At 39.4% G+C, this 21,730-nt stretch overlaps 2 protein-coding genes and 1 pseudogene across 4 annotated transcripts in view; 2 read left to right on the top strand and 1 right to left on the bottom strand.

The window, feature by feature from the left end:
- Positions 1 to 131: 131 nt before the first annotated feature.
- Positions 132 to 2,012, top strand: SPCS1 (signal peptidase complex subunit 1). Its single transcript, XM_055343801.1, is given in 5 exon segments — positions 132 to 459; positions 461 to 533; positions 801 to 860; positions 947 to 1,033; positions 1,511 to 2,012. Coding segments are annotated over 5 exon segments (588 nt in total). The 5' UTR covers positions 132 to 217; the 3' UTR covers positions 1,637 to 2,012.
- Positions 2,013 to 3,734: 1,722 nt separating this feature from the next.
- Positions 3,735 to 21,730, bottom strand: part of NEK4 (NIMA related kinase 4) — a 33,074-nt gene continuing 15,078 nt past the window's right edge. For all 3 annotated transcript variants that reach the window (XM_055344841.1, XM_055344842.1, XM_055344843.1), the window contains 6 exons: positions 21,644 to 21,710; positions 20,775 to 20,881; positions 19,197 to 19,285; positions 17,411 to 17,616; positions 16,595 to 16,728; positions 3,735 to 5,907 (listed from right to left, as the gene is read on the bottom strand). In XM_055344841.1, coding sequence (XP_055200816.1) covers positions 5,815 to 5,907; positions 16,595 to 16,728; positions 17,411 to 17,616; positions 19,197 to 19,285; positions 20,775 to 20,881; positions 21,644 to 21,710 — 696 coding nt within the window. In that variant the 3' untranslated portion in view covers positions 3,735 to 5,814. The remainder of the gene's footprint in view (positions 5,908 to 16,594; positions 16,729 to 17,410; positions 17,617 to 19,196; positions 19,286 to 20,774; positions 20,882 to 21,643; positions 21,711 to 21,730) is intronic.
- On the top strand, positions 13,244 to 14,408 carry LOC129522523 (ATP synthase subunit g, mitochondrial-like; annotated as a pseudogene).

Raw genomic sequence — 21,730 nt, 5'->3', positions numbered from 1 at the left:
GCCCGCTCCGCCCGCGGGAGCGCGGCCACACAGGCGCCGCCGGGCAGCCCTGCGCCGGGGTCCTCGCCGAGGAAACACGGTCGCCATGGCGACGGGGCGCGCGCCCGCAGCCGGTGGGCCGTAGCGGCGCCGCGGAGGGCGTCTAGCAGGGCCGGGGCCTCGGCTCCCGGCAGCCGGCAGCCGGCAGCGCGGACGGCGAGCCCTTCCCGGGCGCGCGATGCCTCCTCGCGGCCGCCGCCCGCCCCCGCCCCCTCCCCCGCGGGCCGGGCGCCGGGCGCCAGCCCGTTGCCGCAGCGGGGGGCGCGTAGCGGCGGCGCGGGGCGGGGCCTGGGGCCGCTGGGGGCCGCGGGAAACATCCGCTTCCGGGGCCGCGGCCATCGCGCTCCCCGGCTCCGCGGGCCCGCCGTGCTGCGCCTCGCCCCAGAGCCCCGGGGCCACGGCCCGAGAGTCGCGGCTGCCCTCCGCCGGCCGCCGGCCGCCGGCCTCCTCAGCCAGCCATGCTGGAGCATCTGAGCTCGCTCCCCACGCAAATGGTGAGGGTCGGCGGGTGCCTGGCGGACGGGCCGCCTTCTGCGTCGCCTGGTGCGCCGCGCGCGTCCCCATCTGTCTTCTCCGGGGCTGCCCCTGCCCGTGCGCCCCTGGGAGGCTTGTTTCCCCCGCACACCCAGAACTTCGTCTCTTGCCCAGTCCCCGGGGAGGCCCCTGCTGTTGGGGTGGCCCGGTGCCAGCGCGGCGAGGCCAGGGCGGAAACCGTCCGCAGCGGTGGAACCAATTCCTGCTTTGCTCTTCTTCACCTCTAGGATTACAAGGGCCAGAAGCTAGCTGAACAGATGTTTCAGGGAATCATTCTTTTTTCTGCAGTAAGTATCGGTTTTGCACAGTATTCCTTCTTCTCCTCCGCCCCCAGCCAGCTTGACTGTATTTAACACACTTCGTTTGTTTACAGATAGTTGGATTTATCTACGGGTACGTGGCCGAACAGTTTGGGTGGACTGTCTATATAGTTATGGCCGGATTTGCTTTTTCGTGTTTGGTAAGAAGTTTGTGGGTATTTGAATGTTAGTGACAAGTTCACTCTGAATTGGTTGGTTTGGTTGGGCCTAGCAGTAAGAACCAGCACCGACTTTTCGAAACCTCCTTTTGTCATCAGTCCTTGGAAAAGTAGAACGCCAAGTAAGTGTCGGATAAAGTAAGCTGCATAAAAGGACATTTCTTTTGGCAGCTGCTCCAAGCAGTAATCTTAAGGTCAGAGCTAGTGGTAATTTCCTCTGGTCTTCACAGTGCTCCCTCCTCACCGTTTAGCTCTTAAAGCCTTATGTGTCAATGGTGAGGCTTGTTCCCAGTTTTTAAATTTATCTTGTTTGGGCAGAGGTATAACTGGAATGTCAGTTTTGCTGCTGTTTTTACTATGCTGTTAGCATAGGAGGTATTTGGGAACCAGGCATTATCTGTAATGATCTTTCAGACTTTTAATGTTTAATATTGATGGATTTTCTCTGTTCTGGTTCAGTTGACACTTCCTCCATGGCCCATTTATCGCCGGCATCCCCTCAAGTGGTTACCTGTCCAAGACTCAGGTTCAGAAGACAAGAAACCGGGAGAAAGAAAAATTAAGAGGCATGCTAAAAATAACTAATTAGGCTTTTCATGATTTAGCTTTACTATTGCACCTGCTTCCGTTTTGTGTGCGATGAGCTCAATTGTTTTCATATCCAAAACATGAGCTTAAACCCATCGCTGCTCTTTCAGCACAGCTGTGTGTAGATTTTGTTCTCTTTATAGTTCACTTCTAACTCAGCTGGCTTTTGATTTATAAATACTTTTGACCATCTCTTCATAATCTTCATCTGAAATGAGAACAGAAAACACAAGTATGCAAAGCTTCTTTCAGGTCTACAAAAAGTGACAAATGCCTCATAAATGATAGTACAATTTAACTGTCAAAGTTTTATAATTCATTACGAGTGGTTAAGTTGTTTTAATGTTTTCAATTAAAACTCAATGCAAGTCTATGTCTAAAGAGTCTTTTGTTCATTGTTCTGCAAGCGAACCTACTAGTAAAAGCCAAAGTTAGAAGTTTGTGGTTTTGAAAGCATCATTTCTATTTTCTGTAGCTGTAAGTTCCTAATACATGTCTTTCTTGACAACAGTAAGCACCTATAAAAAAAATTTACTAATATAAATTTGTGGGAAAGTAGTATTTTGGCACCACTAAAATAAGGTTGTTAAGCAGAAAAAATTCAATCCATGCTTTACTTGAGGTGGACCAAAGTGGAAACCTGTTCCTTTTAAATTTGCCAGAGAGCTGAAGAGAAAAATGTTCTAAAAGTTTTTGTGTGTGGGACGGGAGAGGGTTACTAGAGGTGATACTCTATTTCTCAGAACCAGAAAAATAGGACTTATTAATAAGATATAAGTTTAAAAAATGAGAGCAAAGACTTATTTAATACAACAAAAATCAGGAAGGTTAAAAAAAAAAAAAACAAGATAAAACTTAAGACAGCAGAAATAAGACCAAGCATATCAGTAAGAGTAATAAATATGATTAAAAAATTAGGAGCTCCCAAATAGGGTTAAGTCAAGTTACCTATTTTTTTTTTCAAGATGATATCCAAAAGTTAAAAACAGGAACAATGATATATTAGGTAGATCAAGCAGAAAAGGGTAATTGTGAGAAAGTCAGATACTTAATATCAGAAAGCATTAAATGGGAAAAAGGTGCCAAGATGTCACTGTTAAGAATCATTATGTATTAAATAGGACATGAAATGTATAAAGAATGTTATGTACATAAGAGTTTGGCAAAGGTCTCTTGGTAGGAGACCAACACTACCACCTTTCAGATTGTGGTAGATCAAGTGGACAGGTGATCAAAAGGAAGACTTGGACTTGTTCTCTGCTTCCCTCAGATATACATGACTTATTTTTTCTTTTTTAGTAAGTTCTCTTTTTTAAGATTTTATTTACTTGACAGAGATAGCATAAGCACAGGGAGAGGGAAAAGCAGGCTAGCAGGCTCTCCACTGAGCAGGGAGCCCAATGCAGGGCTTGCTCCCAGGACCCTGGGATCATGACCTGAGCTGCAAGCAAACACTTAACCAACTGAGCCACCCAGGTGCCCCTTATTTCATTCAGGTCTCTACTGAGATGTGACTATAAAGAAGCATCTCCTGCCCTATCAAAATACAATGGTATGCCTCTTTATTCTATTTGCACTAATATTTCCCACATTATGTATTTCTTCATCCCCTCCATCCCCCCAGAATGTAAGCTCCATGGGAACAGGGATCTTATGCTCATTACTGTTTGCATAGTACCTAGGAGTTGGTGACACATTGTAAGTGATCAATAGATATTAATGGATGATTCAGAGCCGCACTGTCCAATATGGTGCCATTAATCACTTGTGTCTATTTTTTTTTTATTTTTTTATTTACGATAGTCAGAGAGAGAGGCAGGCTCCATGCACTGGGAGCCTGATGTGGGATTCGATCCCGGGTCTCCAGGATCACGCCCTGGGCCAAAGGCAGGCGCCAAACCGCTGCGCCACCCAGGGATCCCACTTGTGTCTATTTAAAACTGAGTTCCTCAAGCTAGCCACATTTCAAGAGCTCAAAAGCCATATATGACCAGTAGCTACTTCATCACAATGCACATACAGAACATTTCCATCACCACAATACTCTACTGGTCAGGTCTTAATATAAGTTTGAATAATACATAAAGGCAAGTGATTCTGTGCATAACAATTCACCTTTATTAAATGCCCATAGGGCCATTCCAATAATGGGTCATCTACTGAGCCACAGGGAAGAACAATTCCAAGAAACAAAAGGCAGGTCATATTCAGTAGCAACACTGCAATGTAGTTGGAACAGGAGATAAAATTTTCCTGGTTTGCGAGATTCAGGCATCCTTTGCTTTCCACAAGCTCGTTGCATGCCACTTCACTTTTAGAAAAGGCTTACATTACTATAGTAATGGCATTTTTTGATAAAAGTGGAAATCCTCTTCAGATTTCTTTCAGCAGAAACAGGTACTACTGTATGTCTTTCATAAAAGCGAAGTGGTGTATCACGAACTTGCAGAAAGAGGGATACTCTTCGCTTTTCACCATTTCAGCTTACCAAGGGTTTCACAGGAATGCTCTACTTTTGGATAGCCAAGGAACCTTGCATATGGAAATTAAGGAACACTTCTTAAAGAGAAAATCAAAACTAGAATTACTGACTTTAAGAATATCAAAATAATATCAAAGTCTGAAATGTGGCCAAGAGTATATTGAGAAGAAAATTCATACTGTTAAAAGTGTTTTATAATAATATAAGAAAGATGAAAAATGATTAGCACTCAAGGAAAACTACAGAGTAACCAAAAGATACTGGGATGAAAACTGAATGTTTAAAAGAAAATAAAAATATACAGAATGGGAATAATAACATGGGGGAGAATTTTTAAATTCTAAGAAAACAATATATACATTATAGCAATAAGTGAGAAAACTTAAAACTGATCTCTCCAGAAAGACAGATTTGTAAAACATGTAAGAAATGGTGAATAGTTCAAGAAGACCCACAGTTTGCCCCCAAATGGGACTGGGACTGTGTGGTTTTACTATTGAGTTCTAACAAACCCTCCAAAGTAGAACTAGAGGTCTCAGAAACCAGACTATGAGCACTGTAAGCAGGAGTATTGTTTTACTCACCACTATATCCCCAGCTCCTGACATAGCACCTGGCACACAGAAAAAACTAAACGTCTGTTAAGTGAGTAAAAAGGGAACATTTCATTACAGTATTTTATGAGTATGTAATTTTCAAAGTAAGGTAACATTTTTAATTATAAAAAACGAAAACATTTGTGGAGCAATATTCATTTTTAAAGTCCTTTGAATACAGAAGTGAAAATTCACTAATTAAGACTTATTTATAAAAACAATTTATTTCCCACATAGGAATTCCCCTTTATTAAACAGCTAATAAAATATGTGATAAATAGTCATACATTTAAAGACAACCAATAATTTGATGTGCAAGAAGACAAAACTTCAGGAGATAAATGTCCAACATAACTAAAAGGAGCTGGACTTCATTTACAAATTGCTTAATTCGAAAGGGAATTAGTGTTGAAGAAATGTTTTCACCAATGAAAATATCATCCTAAAAAAAAAAACAGTATACAAAAACACTGATTTGCCAAAGCCAAAATATTTCTTAGTTTCAATTCTTATATACCGTGAGGTTCATATGAAATGAAAATAAAATGTTAAACATCCATCAATATGTAAAACAGGAATTCAGTTACTCAAGCAGTAGATATAACTTCATATTCAGATCTACTCCCAGAATGATGAATTGACTTTTTAAAAAAATAATTTATCAACTACTACCTAAGGTTATTAACAATGACAACTAGTATCACTATAAGACATTCATTCCTCCTATGCATTTATCACTACAGTACAATATAAAACTTCCAATCTCATATTTTATGGCCCTGTAATCAAGCTAAATAGTACCTTAAAAAAATAAAGTTCTAAATACAAAGAGGGGGTTTAAGGCTCAGTAAACAGTAACCAAACAGACATCTTCTAACAGATTTCCCTCATCAAGAAAGTAAAATTGCCAAAGGTTTTTTCATTCTTTTGTGACATTGCTTCATATTATTCTGGTCCATCCCATTTTTTTCCCAGTTTAAAAAAAAAAAAAAAAGGCTGTAAGGATGGTGAATGGCCTCTAGCCATTATTATGGATTTGTTTCTGTTTAAGCTAAAAACCTCTGAAAATAGGTCTTTAGTTCTGGCAGATTTAATTCTCAAAAATTCACATTTTCTTCAAAAAATTTCAACTGGCGAGCTTTCACACTGTAAGTTGTATATTTTTCACCCATGTGCTCCTGCAAACGTACCTATTTGGGAAACAAAAAGAAAATCAGTATATAGTAAAAAAAAATATCTTTGTAATCTTAGAAGAGCTTTTCACAAAAAAAAAGAAGATGGGCTTTTCTAAGCATGACACCAGAAGTGGAAACCATATCGGAAAATACTATCATTTTTTTGAATTTTAAGCTTCAAGATATCAAAAACTAAAGTCATATGAAATTAAGAACAAACACTATACTGGGGAAAATTTGCAACATACATGCCAAAGAGTATCATTAATACAAAGAGTTCTTAGTAAAACACAACAATATTAGAATATTAGAATTGATAAAACAACAAAATCAATCCCATAGGTAATTCAGGAAAGGCATTCACAAAAATTAATACAAACAACAGAAATTTCAGTCTAATAACCAAAAATTACACTATGTGGCACTCAATATATGCCTGGAATTAAAATAACACCTAATAATGTGTTAAACAGATGTCATACACCTCCTGATTCAGGAGTGCAAAGAGGGGACATAATATCACTTTTGCGGTATGCTGAAAATGCATAATCTGAATCTGTTCATGAATAAACATCAAACAAATTCAAACCAAGGATCATTTTATAAAACATATGGCTCTAGTCTTCAAAAATGTCCTACTCCAGATTAAATAAGACATTAACAAACATAAAATGTAATCCCAATTGGTTCCACATCTAACATAACTTGAGGAGCTCTGAGGACCCCTCCTCAGTGAAACTGGTGAAAATTCTTATTAATTTTTTTGAGAGAGAGAGAGAGAGATCATGCAAGCAGGGTTGGGAAGAGAAAGAAAATTTCAAGCAGACTCCTCACTGAGTGTGGAGCCCAATGCAGGGCTGGATCTCACAACCTTAGATCATGGCCTAAGCTGAAATCAAGAGTTGGACACCCACCTGACTGAGCCACCCAGGCACCCCCCAGGTGAAAATTATGTTTAAAATAACCATTTAAAGTCTCTGAAGTGGTTCTGAGAGCATTCAATAGCAAATAAAGACACTTTTTTCCTCCAAGAAAATCCACTGAAACCTACTTAGAACAGTGAAAGTGGCTGGTATTTGAACCAAGACCAACTGCCTCCCTCTCCAGTCCCAGCTCAGGGAGACAAAAACTCTACATCAGACTGTAGCCAACAACACTGGGCTCCCTTTCCACCTTTCTACCACTCCTAGTCTAAAGGCAATCTTCCTGGGAGGAGCAGGACACCAGCATATCTTATCCTGCCCTCAACATTATTGTTAAGGATAAGTTTTGAGAGACTGCAGCCAAGAGGTGGGACCTTCTTTTTTATATTAGGTTGGACTTTTAGAATGAAGGCTGTAGCTTGGGAGTGAGGCCAGTGAAAATACTGAGGCCCCAGTCACCTTTTCCCTAGACCATAAAGTGAAGCCTCTATGCCAGATGAAGCATGCCAAGATGAGACACCCCTCATCCGCACTGAGCTTCTCAAGTAGGGGGTATCACTCACACAAGTATGCTTCACTCCCATCTGTGCTCAGAGATTTTCCCTGGGGTAAGAAGAAAGACACAAAACAGCACCAATCTTTTCCCTAATGAACTGACCTCGTTTAGTACAGAGCGGAGAAATTTAAGCCTACAAGTGCTCTCAAAAGCTGGAAATAGTGGTGAATGGTAACTAGGAGGAGAGTAATAGATTCACTGGGTATATACAGGCTAACCTGTAGGCCACCTACTTTGATGGAGACAACTAAGAAGCTGTTTTTGACCACCACCCCCCCACATGGGTCAAAACAGATTTCAGACACTAACAGTGGGAACCATCCCTTCAAAGAAGTCCAAATTTTAAATGGGTCAGTCTGTGGAGCAATGTATGCCCCAAGACATTGTTGAAAACAAGAGAACCATCAACTGGCAACTAAAAAACCTTAACAACTGGGTGAAGTAAGGGCAAGGGAGAGTCAAAAGAGCTCTGCCAAACCCTACTGTCATTCCAAGGTGGCCATGGACACAACCAAGGCCTCACCAGCTAAGAGGCAACAGACTTACATTGTGGGGACAGGAAAAAGGGATAAAATAGACTTCACGAAAAAATCCAGCCAATCACTAAAGAAGCAAATAACAATAGCAACGCCCTCCTTGGGGGAGATCAATACTCAGACTTGTAACAATATATTTTCTGGGGCAGCCTGGGTGGCTCAGCGGTTTAGCGCCACCTTCAGTCCAAGGTGCGATCCTGGGGACCAGGGATCGAGTCCCATGTCAGGCTCCCTGCACGGAGACTTCTTCTCCCTCTACCTGTGTCTCTGCCTCTCTCTCTGTCTCTCGTGAATAAATAAATAAAATCTTTTTTTAAAAAAAAGCTGTTGAGGGATCCCTGGGTGGCGCAGCGGTTTGGCGCCTGCCTTTGGCCCAGGGCGTGATCCTGGAGACCCGGGATCGAATCCCACATCGGGCTCCCGGTGCATGGAGCCTGCTTCTCCCTCTGCCTATGTCTCTGCCTCTCTCTCTCTCTCTCTGTGACTATCAGAAATAAATAAAAATTTTTAAAAAATTTAAAAAAAAGAAAGCTGGGGGATCCCTGGGTGGCGCAGCGGTTTGGCGCCTGCCTTTGGCCCAGGGCACGATCCTGGAGACCCGGGATCGAGTCCCACATCGGGCTCCCTGCATGGAGCCTGCTTCTCCCTCTGCCTGTGTCTCTGCCTCTCTCTCTCTCTCTCTCTGTGACTATTATAAATAAATAAAAATTAAAAAAATAAAAAGAAAGCTGTTGAAAAAAAGAGAAAAGAAAAGAAGATCAGGGGCACCAGGTGGCTCAGTAAGTTAAATGTCAGCCTTCGGCTCAGGTCATGATCCCATCGAGCCTCACTTTGACATAATACTCCACTTTCAGTTATGGGCAAAACAACCAGGCAGAAGATCAACAAGAAAATAAGCAATTTGGACAATACCATAAACACACTAGAACTAACAGACATCTAAGAAATACTCCCCACAACAACAGCTAAATATATTCTCAAGCATACATAGAACATTCTCCAGGTTAGACCATATGCTAGGCCATAAAACAAAGCTCAATAAATTTAAAAAAGATAAAAATAATAAAAAGTATGTTCTCCAACCACAAATAAAATTCAATTAGAAATAAATAACAAGGACGCCTGGATGGCTCAGTGGTTGAGCGTCTGCCTTCTGCTCAAGTCATGATCCCGGAGTCCTGGGATCAAGTTCCACACTGGGCTTCCTGCAGGGGGTCTGCTTCTGCCTCTGCCTCTGCCTATGTCTCTGCCTCTCTCTGCGTCTCTCATGAATAAATAAAATCTTAAAAAAAAGAAAAGAAAAAGAACAAAAAGAAATTGGAGAAACTTAAAAATATATGGAAAAATTTTTAAAGATTTTATTTATTTATTATTCATTCAAGACACAGAGAAAGAGGCAGAGACACAGGCAGAGGGAGAAGCAGGCTCTCCATGGGGAGCCTGATACAGTACTCGATCCTGGGACCCCAGGATCACACCCTGAGCCAAAGGCAGACACTCAACCACTGAGTCACCCAAGCATCCCAAATATAAGGAAAATAAACAACACACTCCTAAATAACCAACCTTATAGAAGTAAAAAAGATTAAAAAGGATTGTTATTAATAATTACATGCTAATCAGTTAACTTAGATGAAATGGATAAATTCCTAGTAAGACAAAATTAGAAACAGAAGAACAGACAATCTGAGTGTAACAAGACAATAAATTCATTATCAAGAAACTACCCACAGGGGATCCCTGGGTGGCTCAGCAGTTTAGCGCCTGCCTTTGGCCCAGGGCGCGATCCTGGAGTCCCGGGATCGAGTCCCACGTCAGGCTCCCGGCATGGAGCCTGCTTCTCCCTCCTCCTGTTTCTCTGCCTCTCTATCATAAATAAATAAATAAATCTTTAAAAAAACAAAAAGAAAAAGAAAAGAAAAAAGAAACTACCCACAAAGAGAGGCCCAGGGCCAGATGCCTTCACTGGGGAATTCTATCAAACATTTAAAGAATTAATACCAATTATTCACTAACTCTTCCCAAAAACAGAAAATTAGGGGACACTCCTCAACTCATTCTATGAAGCCATCATTACCCTAATACAACCAAAGACACCACAGAAAACTAAAGACCAATATTGTATAATAATAGACAAAAGAATTTTCAACAAAATACAAAAAACATGATTCCAAAAACATATAAATAATATAGTATATACTATGACCAAGTGGGGTTTATCACAGGAATGCAAGGATGATTTAACACCCCCAAATTAATTAATGTAACACACCCTGTCAATAGAATTAAATACAAAAACCATATAATCATCACAATGTAAAGCATGCAACAAACCCAACATCTTTTTACAATTAAAAAAAAAAAAAAAAAAAAACACCCAACAAACCAAGAAAAGAAGGAACCTTCCACAACCTGATAAAGGGCATCTATAAAAACCAACAGTCAACCAATGGTAAAAGACAGGATACTTTCCCTCCTAGATCAGAACCAAGTCAAAGATGTCCACTTGCATTACTTCCATTCAATACTGTACTGGAGGTTCTAACCAGGTCAAAAGGCAAGAGAAGAAGTAAAAGGCATCCAGACTAGAAAGTAAAACTAACTATTCTTAGATGGTACGATATTATATAGAGAAAATTCCAAGGAGTCCACCACTACCAAAAATAAATAAATAACCAAAAATAAAATTAAACCCAATAAACAAGTTCAGAAAGGCTGCAGGACACAAGGTCAAGATTTTCAAAATCAAATTTAATTCCATGCATTTGCAGTGAACAATCCCAAATGAATATAAAAAATTCCAATAGCATCAAAAAGAATAAATCCTCAGGAATAAATTTGACAAGAGAGGTACAAAACTTACACTCTAAAAATTAAAATATTGTTTAAAGAATTGAAGATCTAAATAAATGGAAAATCACCTCATGTTCATGAATCAGAAGTCTTAATTTTATTAAGATGGAAATACTCCACAAATTAATCTGCAGATTAATGCAACCCCTATAAGAATTCTAGCTAGCTTCTCTTTAGAAATTGACAAGCAGATTCTAAATTCTTTGTAAGGGACCCAGAATAGCTAAAACACTTTAAAAAAATAACCAACTTGGAGGACTCATCTAGCTTGATTTCAAAACTTATGACAAAGCAACAGTTAATGACAGTATGGTACTAGCATAAGGATAAATACAGATTAAAGGAACAGTATTCAGAGTTTAAAAATAAACCCATGTGTATATGGTCAACGTTTTTTTGACAAGGTGACAAAAGAGTCTTTCCAACAAATGGTGGTCAGACAACCACCACATACATAGGAATGAAGATGGACCTTTACTCCATACCATATATAAAAATTAACTCAAAATACATCAAAAACCTAAACGTACAGGGTAAAACTATAAATCTTTTAGAGGAAAACCTAAAGGTAAACCTCTATAATCTTGGATTTGCGAAGAGATTCTTTGATGCCACCAAAAACACAAGCAGCGAAGAAAGTAAATTGGACTTCAGCAAAATTGGAAAGTTTTGTGCTTTGAAGAACACTGTCAAGGAAGTAAAAAGAGGAGGTGGAGCAGTGGCTGCACTCACCACCCAAGGTCGGAGGCTTCTGGGCGGTAAACGATGGGCTGAAAGTGGAGCTGGAAAAATTCAGGGGGCAGGGCCCTGCCCAAACCCACTGCACCCAAAGGTGGGGGAATGTAAAGGAGAAGCTGGCCCAAGCACCACAGCACCCACAGGGAGGACCTGGAGCCACCTCCAGACCATTAGGATTCACCTTGACCACCTCCCTCTCTTCAAGGCCAGCCAAAAAATAAAGGTGAGGATTTTGGACCATCAAAAGAAAAATGAGGGATCCCCAGGTGGCTCAGCAGTTTAGTGCCTGCCTTCAGCCCGGGGCGTGATCCTGGAGTCCTGGGATCGAGTCCTATGTCGGGCTCCCTGCATGGAGCCTGCTTCTCCGTCTGCCTGTGTCTCTGCCTCTCTCTGTGTTTCTCATGAATAAATAAATAAAATCTTTTTAAAAAATAATAAAATAAAATTGACTGTGGTAATAGCAAATATATATTTGTGAATATATTAAAAACCACTGAAGTATACACTTTAAATGGGTGAATTGCATAGTAAGTGAATTATATCTTAATAAAGCTATTTTAAAAAGTAATCTTTAGGGATCCCTGGGTGGCGCAGTGGTTTAGCGCCTGCCTTTGGCCCCGGGCACAATCCTGGAGACCCGGGATTGAATCCCACGTCAGGCTCCCGGTGCATGGAGCCTGCTTCTCCCTCTGCCTGTGTCTCTGCCTCCCTCTCTCTCTCTCTGTGACTATCATAAATAAAAATTAAAAAAAATAAAATAAAATAAAAAGTAATCTTTAATTCAAGTATGATTGAGTTGAATCTAGTGAATCTGAGACCAGAAAGATTTTTTTCTCTTGTTATAAAGCATATCAGGGTGACAATTAGTGAAATTTAATTAAGGACTGTAGATTAGGTAATGGCATTATATCAATGTTAATTTTCTAAATTTAATCACAGAGCTGTGGTTATATAAGGACATATTCTTTTATCTATCTTATCTTATCTATCTATCTATCTATCTATATCTATCTATCTATCTATCTATCTATTCATGAGAGGCACAGAGAGAGAGAGGCAGAGACACAGGCAGAGGGAGAAGCAGGCTCCATGCAGGGAGCCTGATGTGGGACTCGATCCCAGGTCTTCGGGATCAGGCCCTGGGCTAAAGGCAGTGCTAAATCACTGAGCCACCCGGCTCTCCCATATTCTTTTTTCTTTTCAGAGAGAGGGAGAGAGAGAGACTCTCTAGCAGGCTCTGCACTCAGTGCAGAGCCTGACATGGGGCTTGAGCCTAAAACCTTGAGATCATGACCTGAGCCAAAATCAGGAGTCAGACACCCAACCAAGCTGAGCCACCCAAGCGCCCTGTAAGGACATATTCTTGTTTTTAGGAAATACACTGAAGAATTTAGGGGTGGAGACATTCTCACAAATAGAAAAATATACATATGGAGAGGAGAAAGAGAGTAATGACACAAAAGTGGTAAAACAGTAATATTAGGGAACATATGTGAGGAGTATTCAGGAATTCTTTATATCTTTTTTTTTGCAACTGTTAGTCTATAATTATTTTTATTATTATTATTTTTTTAAGATTTATTTATTCTCGAGAGCCACAGAGAGAGAGAGAGAGAGGCAGAGATACAGGCAGAGGGAGAAGCAGGCTCCTCAAGAGGAGCCTGATTCAGGACTTGATCCCGGTACCCCAGGATCATGCCCTGAGCTGAATGAAGGCAGACACTCAAACACTGAGCCACCCAGGCGTCCCTAAAATTATTTTAAAATAAAAAATTAAAACAACATTTAGATATCATTTATTATTAAATTTCTGGAGAAGTGACATTCAGCAGGATGACAGACTTTCCATCCTGGAACATGGCCCAATTTGTCCATAACTTCGTGGAGAAGGCCCCGGTGCTGCTGTGACTTACTCAGCTTTGGCCACATTCTAGCAGTATGACAAGGTTGAGCTGGTTCTTCCAACTAATCTCTGTTGAGATCCCTACCACTATTCAGAGCTTGAAAAAAATGGTCAAGAGTGCTCAAACTCTTAGCTTCCAATAGCTAACAGTTAAGGAAGCTCTGCTGAATGGTTTGGTGGCCACTGAGGTATGGATGTGGTTTTATGTCATTGAGATCATAGGCAAGTGTGACATCGCTGGTTATGGTGTTTAAAGACCAAGCTTAAACATCTATTTATATTTGATTGGAGTGTTCTTGGACCATGTGTGTTCAGACTGGTATTCGAATAAAATAATGTATCAAAAACAATAAAAATAAAAATAGATTGGTGGAGAAGCAACTGTATTTCTATGAATTTAAGGCTTTGCTGTTGGTATTATTATCACCAAAAAAACTAGAAATATATTTTTAAAGTATAACTAGTCAAAAAATGTTTGTTTAGGCATTTCTACTACTCTGAAAGTTTTCATAATGAAGGTGTGATGTAGTGCAACTGACTCACTGGAGAATAATCTGCATGACCCAATCAAGCTCGGAGAGGTCATCCCAATCAAGAACTAGCCCTGGGAGAGTAGGAAAAGAGCAGTGGCCTCAAAAGCACAGGAACAATCAAGAGTGATTGTTACTACAAGGACCTGGCTGTGCTTCTAAGCTCAGTTGTACCATTATGTGAAAAAAATAAACACTACCAACCATGTACAGTATAATCCTGTTTGAGCTTTAAGAAAAAAGGCTATGATACATATACAGATGTGATGGCTATGGACATACACAGTAAACCACAGACATATGTATAAGAGAATAAAAGGCAGTACAGGACAGTGGTTGAGAACATGGGCTCTGGAATCAGATTGTCTGCACTGAGGGCCAATTGTATACCCAAATGTTAGCAGTGTGACTTTGGGCAACTCATTTAATCTTGCTGTGCGTCAGAGTCTTCACCTGTAAAAATGGGGCACTCATAACAACTTCAATGGATTGTTAGAGATTTAGATGTAAAGTGCTTAGAAAACTGTGCTAGTAGTAGTAAAAATTACTACTACTACTACTGCTATTTATTAAATGATCGACAACAAAATCTACAATCACTGAGAATACACTGATTTTTATTTTTAGTCTGTATGTTCTAAATGTTCTACAACATTATTATCTTTGTATCAGATTTAAAAAGGCAATAATTTTTTTAAATTGGTATAGAACTGTTTGTGCTATATAAATACAAGTATGCCTCACTGATCACTTTCAAATAGGTAGCACATAAAAAGAATCTCTCAAAAAGGAAAAACGATTTAAGTATAATATGTAACTTTAAGCAGAAAAGTCAGGTGTGTCAAACTTAAATTTATTTAGAGTAAGATTCTACAGCATCCTAATCAAACTCCCAGCTGGCATTTTTATAAAAATTAGTAAGTTGATCCTAAAATTCACATGGAAATGCAAAAATAATGACCAAAAGAGTCTTGAAAAAAAAAAAAGAGTAAAGTTGGAAGACTAACACTTACTCATTTTAAAACTTACTACAATGCTACAATAATGAAGACAGTGTAGTACAGACATAAACAAAAACATAAATCAATAATTGAGAACATAATTGAGAGCCTAGAAATAATTCCTTATATTATGGACAACTGATTTTCAACAAGGGTGCCCAGACAATTCACTAGGAAAAGAATAGCCTGCTAGGACAAATGGATATCCACATGAAAAAGAATGAAGATGAGGCCCTTCCTTATACAATACAAAAAATTAACTCAAATGGATTATAGACCTATTTGTAAGAACTTATATAATAAAACCCTTAAAAGACAGGAATAAATCTTCAAGACCTTAGGTTAGGTAAAGCCTTATTAGATATGACACCAACATTATGAATGACAAAAAATAAATCAGATAAATTAGACCTCAACAAATTAAAACCTTTTGTGCTACAAACAACACCATCAAGAAGTGAAAATACCACCACAGAATAGGGAAAAATTTCTGTAAATCACGTTTCTGATAAAGGACTTATATCTAGAATATACAAAAAACTCTTACAACTCAACAATAAAAAGATAACAATTTTAAGATATATAAAAGGTCAGAATAGATGTGTCTCTAAAAAACATCTGGCCATTAGGCATATGCAAAGATGTCAACATCATTACCCATTAGAGAAAAGCAAATCAAAACCATGAGGTATCACTTCCCATCCACTAGGACAGCTATAATCAAAATGATAACAGTAATAAGTGTTGATAAGAATGCAGAGAAATTAAACCCTCATACGTTACTGATGTGAATGGAAAAGGATACAGCTGTTCTGCAAAAGAGTCTGGCTGTTCTTCAAAATGTTAAACATAGACTTTCCACATGATTTAGTAATCCACTCCTATGTACATACCCAAAAAAATGAAAACATATATCCACACAAAAACAAATATGCACAGCAGCATTATTCATAATAGTTAAACAGTGGAAACCACCTAAGTGTCCATCAGCTGATGAAAAGATAAACAAAATGTGATATAGCCACATAATGGAATATTATCTGACCATATAAAACAACGAAGAATGTGAGATATGCTACAACATGGTTGAATCTTGAAAACATTATACTAAGGGCACTTGGGTTGCTCAGTGGTTGTGCATCTGCCTTTGGCTCAGGTCGTGATCCCGGGGTCCTGGGATCAAGTACCATGTCAGGCTCCCTATGGGTAGCCTGCTTCTCCCTCTGCCTATGTCTCTGCCTCTCTCTCTGTGTCTCTCATGAATAAATAAGTAAAATCTTAAAAAAAAAAAAAAGAAAGAAAGAAAGAAAAGAAAACATTATGCTGAGAGAAGCCAATCACAATGTAAATGGGTCACATGTTTTATAGATTCCATTTTAATGAAATGCCCAGAACAGGCAAATCTATAGACACAGAAATATCAGTGGTTGCTTAGGGGTAGAAGGCTTGGAGGACAATGGAGAGTGATGAGCACATGGTTTCTTCTGGGGGTATTAAATGTCCTAACATTGCTTGTGGTAATGGAACTCTGTGAACATCCTAAAAACCACTGAATGGTACACTTTAAACGGATGAAATGTATAGTATATAAATTATATTTCAAAAGTCTGTTAAAAAGAATTCTATAGCATATGTAGCTGACATAGCTAATGGGACACTCACCTCTCTCTGCAATTCATCCTCTTCTTCCAAAAGATCATACACCTGTTCTAAAAGCTGAATTCCCAGGCCCTGGATTACATCAGCTCTCAAGACTTCAACTATTCTTCTGATCTTTTCAGAACCTGGCATGACAGCTAAAAAGCAGTAACAAAGACAGGGAAAAATAAATACTTTCACCACTGCAGGAAGAAGAACATGTTTTGTTTTGTTTTTTTAATCTTGTCATGTGGGGATCCCTGGGTGGCTCAGCAGTTAAGCGCCTGCCTTTGGCCCAGGGCGTGATCCTGGGGTCCCAGGATCGAGTCCCACATCGGGCTCCCTGCATGGAGCCTGCTTCTCCCTCAGCCTGTGTCTCTGCCTCTCTTTCTCTCTCTCTGTGTCTCTCATGAATAAATAAAATCTTAAAAAAAAAAAAATCTTGTCATGTTAAAATTCTTTTCACTTTGACAAGAGTTGGATTTAATACCTTCATGTATTTTTAATGACAAATATATATACATATATATACCATATATATAAACTTATACTTCATTTCTCCTTACAATCTCCTAAACCTAAAATCCACAACTGTCTTATTTCAAGAAAAGCCATATGAAAAAATCCAAACATGCATTTATATTTATTTTAAAAAAAAAACAGTTTTCATGTAATTTTTTAGGAACACAACTGTTGAATAAAACAAGATACGCCTTTTGTGGAGCTATCCAAACAAAATAGTAAAAAAGCAAAAAAATTTTGGGAGAATTTTTTTCTTAGTGTGACACATTTCTCCAATAAGCATGCTCTTCAGTTTGCTGTAAAGAATAAACTGATCACCGGAAGGTAGTTGTTTAAAATGAAGGTCCTCAGCTTCTTCCACAACTTTTCCATGAAGTATCAGCGTATCCCGGTACTTCCGATGAAGTTTAAATTCTGACACTGGATCTGGAACCAGGAGATCTTCACAGCTCTCTTTAGATTCCAGTTTTAGGGTCTGAGTCATCAACTGCACCAAGTCACTCATTTCATTTGTATGACATTTCCTGGGAAAAAAAAAATTCCCCTGTGATTTCATTGGCTTTATGACAATTTTTCATTAAAAAATTAGATGCAAAACATTTAGGAAGTTCTGCTTCTAAATAGCTAAGTAAGTTCTTACTAACAGACCCTTCTGTAAATAATAAGTATAAACTCAACAAAACACAAAAATCCAGTATGTGAAGACAACAGAGAACATACAAAACCTGTAGGCAGGTTCTGGAGGGAAGCCAACATGTTTTAGCCTAAGGGCCAGCCATAGGCTGCTCAAGTACAGCAGAAAACCCATGGTCTTTCTAGCCTGCAAAACCAAAGGACAGAGTTCAAGACAACCACAGCCACTAGAAAGTGAGAGTGAAATCTTAGAAAAGAAAGAAGAAGCCCCAGGTTCTATGTATATATTCTGCCCATTTTTTTAAAAAGATTTTTATTTATTTATTTGAGAGAGAGAGCACAAGCTGGGGGAGTGGCAGAGGGAGAAGCGGACTTCCCGCTGAGCCTGGAGCTTGATGCAGGGCCTGACCCCAGGACCATGGGATCGTGACCTGAGCTGAAGACAGATGCTTAACTGAGCCACCCAGGCACCTTATCTGCCTAACTATTTTTAAGTAAATTACATTCATGTACAAAGTACAAAGAATACTCAAAGCAATACAAAAATTACCAGCCCCAAATGTGATAAAATTGACCATGTCTGGAATCCAATCAAAAATACCAGACATGCAAAGAAGTAGGAAAACAGCAAACATTTGTGAAGAGAAACAAATCAGTTAATAAAAACAGGACCAAAAGTGACACAGGTGATAGAATTTGCAGATAAGGACATTAAAGTGGTTATTATAAATATATTCCACATGTCCAAGTTTAGAAGAATGCATTAACATATTAAGGAGAGGCATGGAAGGGATGCCTGTGTAGCTCAGTGGTTGAGTGTCTGCCTTTGGCTCAGGTGGTGATCCCAGGGTCCAGGTCCCTTCCCGCAGGAAGCTTGCTTCTCCCTCTGCCTATGTCTCTGCCTCTCTGTGTCTGTCATGAATAAATAAATAAAATCTTGATTAAAAAAAAAAGGAGAAGCATGGAAGATATAAAAAGACTTAAATGGAACTCCCAGAAATTAAAAATACAGTGTTAAATGCATGAGATAGGATTAGCAGACTAGATGATGAAGAAAACATTAGTGAACCTAAAGACATGGTAGTAGAATCTATGAAAAATGAAACATAAAAAAGTATAAAAAACAGGAACAACATCAGTGAGCTGTGGGACAACTTTAAACAATCTAATATATATGAAATTAAAATTCTCACGAAGGCAAGAGGGGGGATCCAAAAAATTAGGAAGTAACAGCCAAAATTTTTGCAAATCTGATGAAAACTATAAACCATAGATCTAAGAAGACATTCTATAAGAATTCTGAATGAAATCAGATGTGTTCATTAGAGGAGATAGTTTTTTAGCTCTATCATGTACCAAAACCCATTTATAATATTATCTATAACAGCACTACAGGTCTGAATACTACTACTGTTGTACATTTAGAATTAATTCAAAAAGAAATTGTTTATGAAAGGAGACAGAACCTTACCGTTCCTTGGAATCCCCATCTGATTTATCAGTTGAACTTGTAGAAGAACTTAATTCATCCTCAGACAGACAGCGGATGAGTTTCCTTTCCTTTCATGTGTGGAAAAACAAAATTCCACATGACAACACTCTTAGATGCAACACTCTTAGACACAATGTACAGTTACAATGTGCACCAAGATCTGATTTAACAGAGGAAACTAAGAATCTAAAAATTCAAGTGACTTTACCCAAATGATGTCCCAGTTCACCCATAAAGTTCACAAGTGAACCCTGAAGAACATTAAAACTTGTAAAACTCCCTGGAAAGTCTCAACTATGAAGAAATTTCCTTTCCAGAGGAGAGTAGACAAATAGTTCTGGTACTCCAACTCCTAAACAGAGGGCTAGTAATCTAAGGAATTTTAAGCTAGGTAACATGCCACCTAAATAAAAGCAATTTCAGTTTGCTTATATCTGAGACTGCTTGCTAAAATACTTTAAAGGATAGCTTGATTTAATTACACACAAAAACCTTATTACTCTGGAAAATGAAGAGGAACATCTTGATTAGCAAAACAACTGATTCATAGAATACTGTTAAAGCAACAAATCTTCCTTACTTTCAAGAGCAGGTTCTTTTTTTTTTTTTTTAAAGATTTTATTTATTTATTCATGAGAGACACAGGGGGGGGGGGCAGAGACACAGGCAGAGGGAGAAGCTGGCTCTATGCAGGGAGCCTGATGTGGGACTCAATCCCGGGTCTCCAGGATCACACCCTGGGCTGAAGGCAGGCACTAAACTGCTGAGCCACCCAGGGATCCCCAAAGAGCAGGAAGTTTCTATTTTTTAATATAATTATATGCTCCTAGAAATAATGTCAGAAACTGCAATACAGAAAAGTGGATAACTATTCCCCGGGGTATCATTACACAGAAAATGAACATGAGCTGGAAACCTTGCAACTACTCATTTAGCCACTAGATGCTACCCCTGTATCCTCCCTAGGCGAGAAGCTAAGGAACTCAGACACAAATAGGAAATTGAGCAGAGATAAGGGAGACTAAAATTTGGCCAGGTAGACAGACATATTGGGTACAAAGCAAAATAAGCAAAATGTTACTTTGGAAGTCCTTTGGAAGCCCTTTGGAAGTCCTGTATTAAACACTACCTAAAAAAGACAGTAACTATGCTTAAAAGAGCACCTGAAAAACTCATTCCTTTAATGAATCAAAAATAATCTTTTTTTTAAAGATTTTATGTATTTATTTGAGATAGTGTGTGAGAGAGCACAAGTTGGAGGGAGGGGCGGAAGGAGAGGTAGAAGCAGGCTCCCTGCTGAGCAGGGAGTCTGATGCCAGGACTCTGGGATCATGACCTCAGCTGAAAGCAGATGCTTAACCAACTGAGCTACTCAGACACCCCCAAAATAATCTTTTTAATTATTATTCACCAGTTCTTTTCCTTATCAAGAGTGAAAGGTATAACTTAAGCCAGTGTCATTCCAGAAATCAATGGAGTTGGCATTTATGAGGTTTCCTGTATTAGATTTGCCAGATGTAGACCCATTCCCATTTTCCAGAGGACTCTGTAACGTACCTGAGCAACACTGCAGTCAGAAGACAACCACGGGGCAGGGGTGGGCTGGCCTTCTTCTTGTGAATTCCCCGGGCCTGATGCACTCAGAGATCTCCTCACTGAAGGGCCTGAAAAAGTGACCACCCCCAGCAGTTATTTGTGGTGGGCTGGCCTCAACAGAAGAGGGTGTTACAGCAAGTGCCAGCCTAGAAGTAACAAAGATAGCATCTTCATCATCACTCTGGTGTCTGCCACCTCAGTTCTAGGTCCACCAGCTCGGTGACCCTGGGCAGGTAGGTAACCCCTCCAAGCCTCAGTTTCCTCAGCTGTAAAATGCAGATAATACTGCCTATTTTTGACAGTTACCATAAACAAGAGATGAAATAATGTTCTTAAAATGCTTCCCATAATGCTGAAACACAATCAGCATTCAATAAATAGAAACTGCTAGTACTGTCTCCAGATTATAGTAATAAGAATGATCGCAGCCCTCAGCCCAGGATAGCACCATTCTCCCAGCTTCACCACTCTGTTACTGAGAAGACAGCACTCCATGTCCAGCAAAATCTGAATATGGAAACAGATTAAATCTAAATCTGTTTAGATTTCCTGTCTAAAATCTCCCAGGGGTTAATGCCACTCAAAGCCCTCTTCTCTTTTTAATACCCTCTTCCTGTGATAATACAAGTTCCAGACCCAACAACCTATTCTGATTTTTTTAAAGGTTTAAGAAATTTTTTTATTAAGAAATTTCAAAATATTCTTCCAAATCCGTTTCCCAAATGGATCATTGATGCTGAAAATTCTTCACACCTCACAATCAGAACCAATGCTATCTCCATAAGCTGTATCAACAACCTCCAATCGATAAAGGAAAGAGAAAACTTTACCTGAGGGAAACATCTCTTCCTGTGACTGCTTTAGTCGCCTCCTTTCTCTTGCTGATAATGGTCGGTCCTTTTAAAGAGAGTCAGTTA

This window comes from Nyctereutes procyonoides, unplaced genomic scaffold (assembly GCF_905146905.1).
Source record: "Nyctereutes procyonoides isolate TBG_1078 unplaced genomic scaffold, NYPRO_anot_genome, whole genome shotgun sequence".
Lineage (NCBI taxonomy): Eukaryota > Metazoa > Chordata > Mammalia > Carnivora > Canidae > Nyctereutes > Nyctereutes procyonoides.
This window is presented reverse-complemented; position numbering and strand designations above follow the sequence as displayed.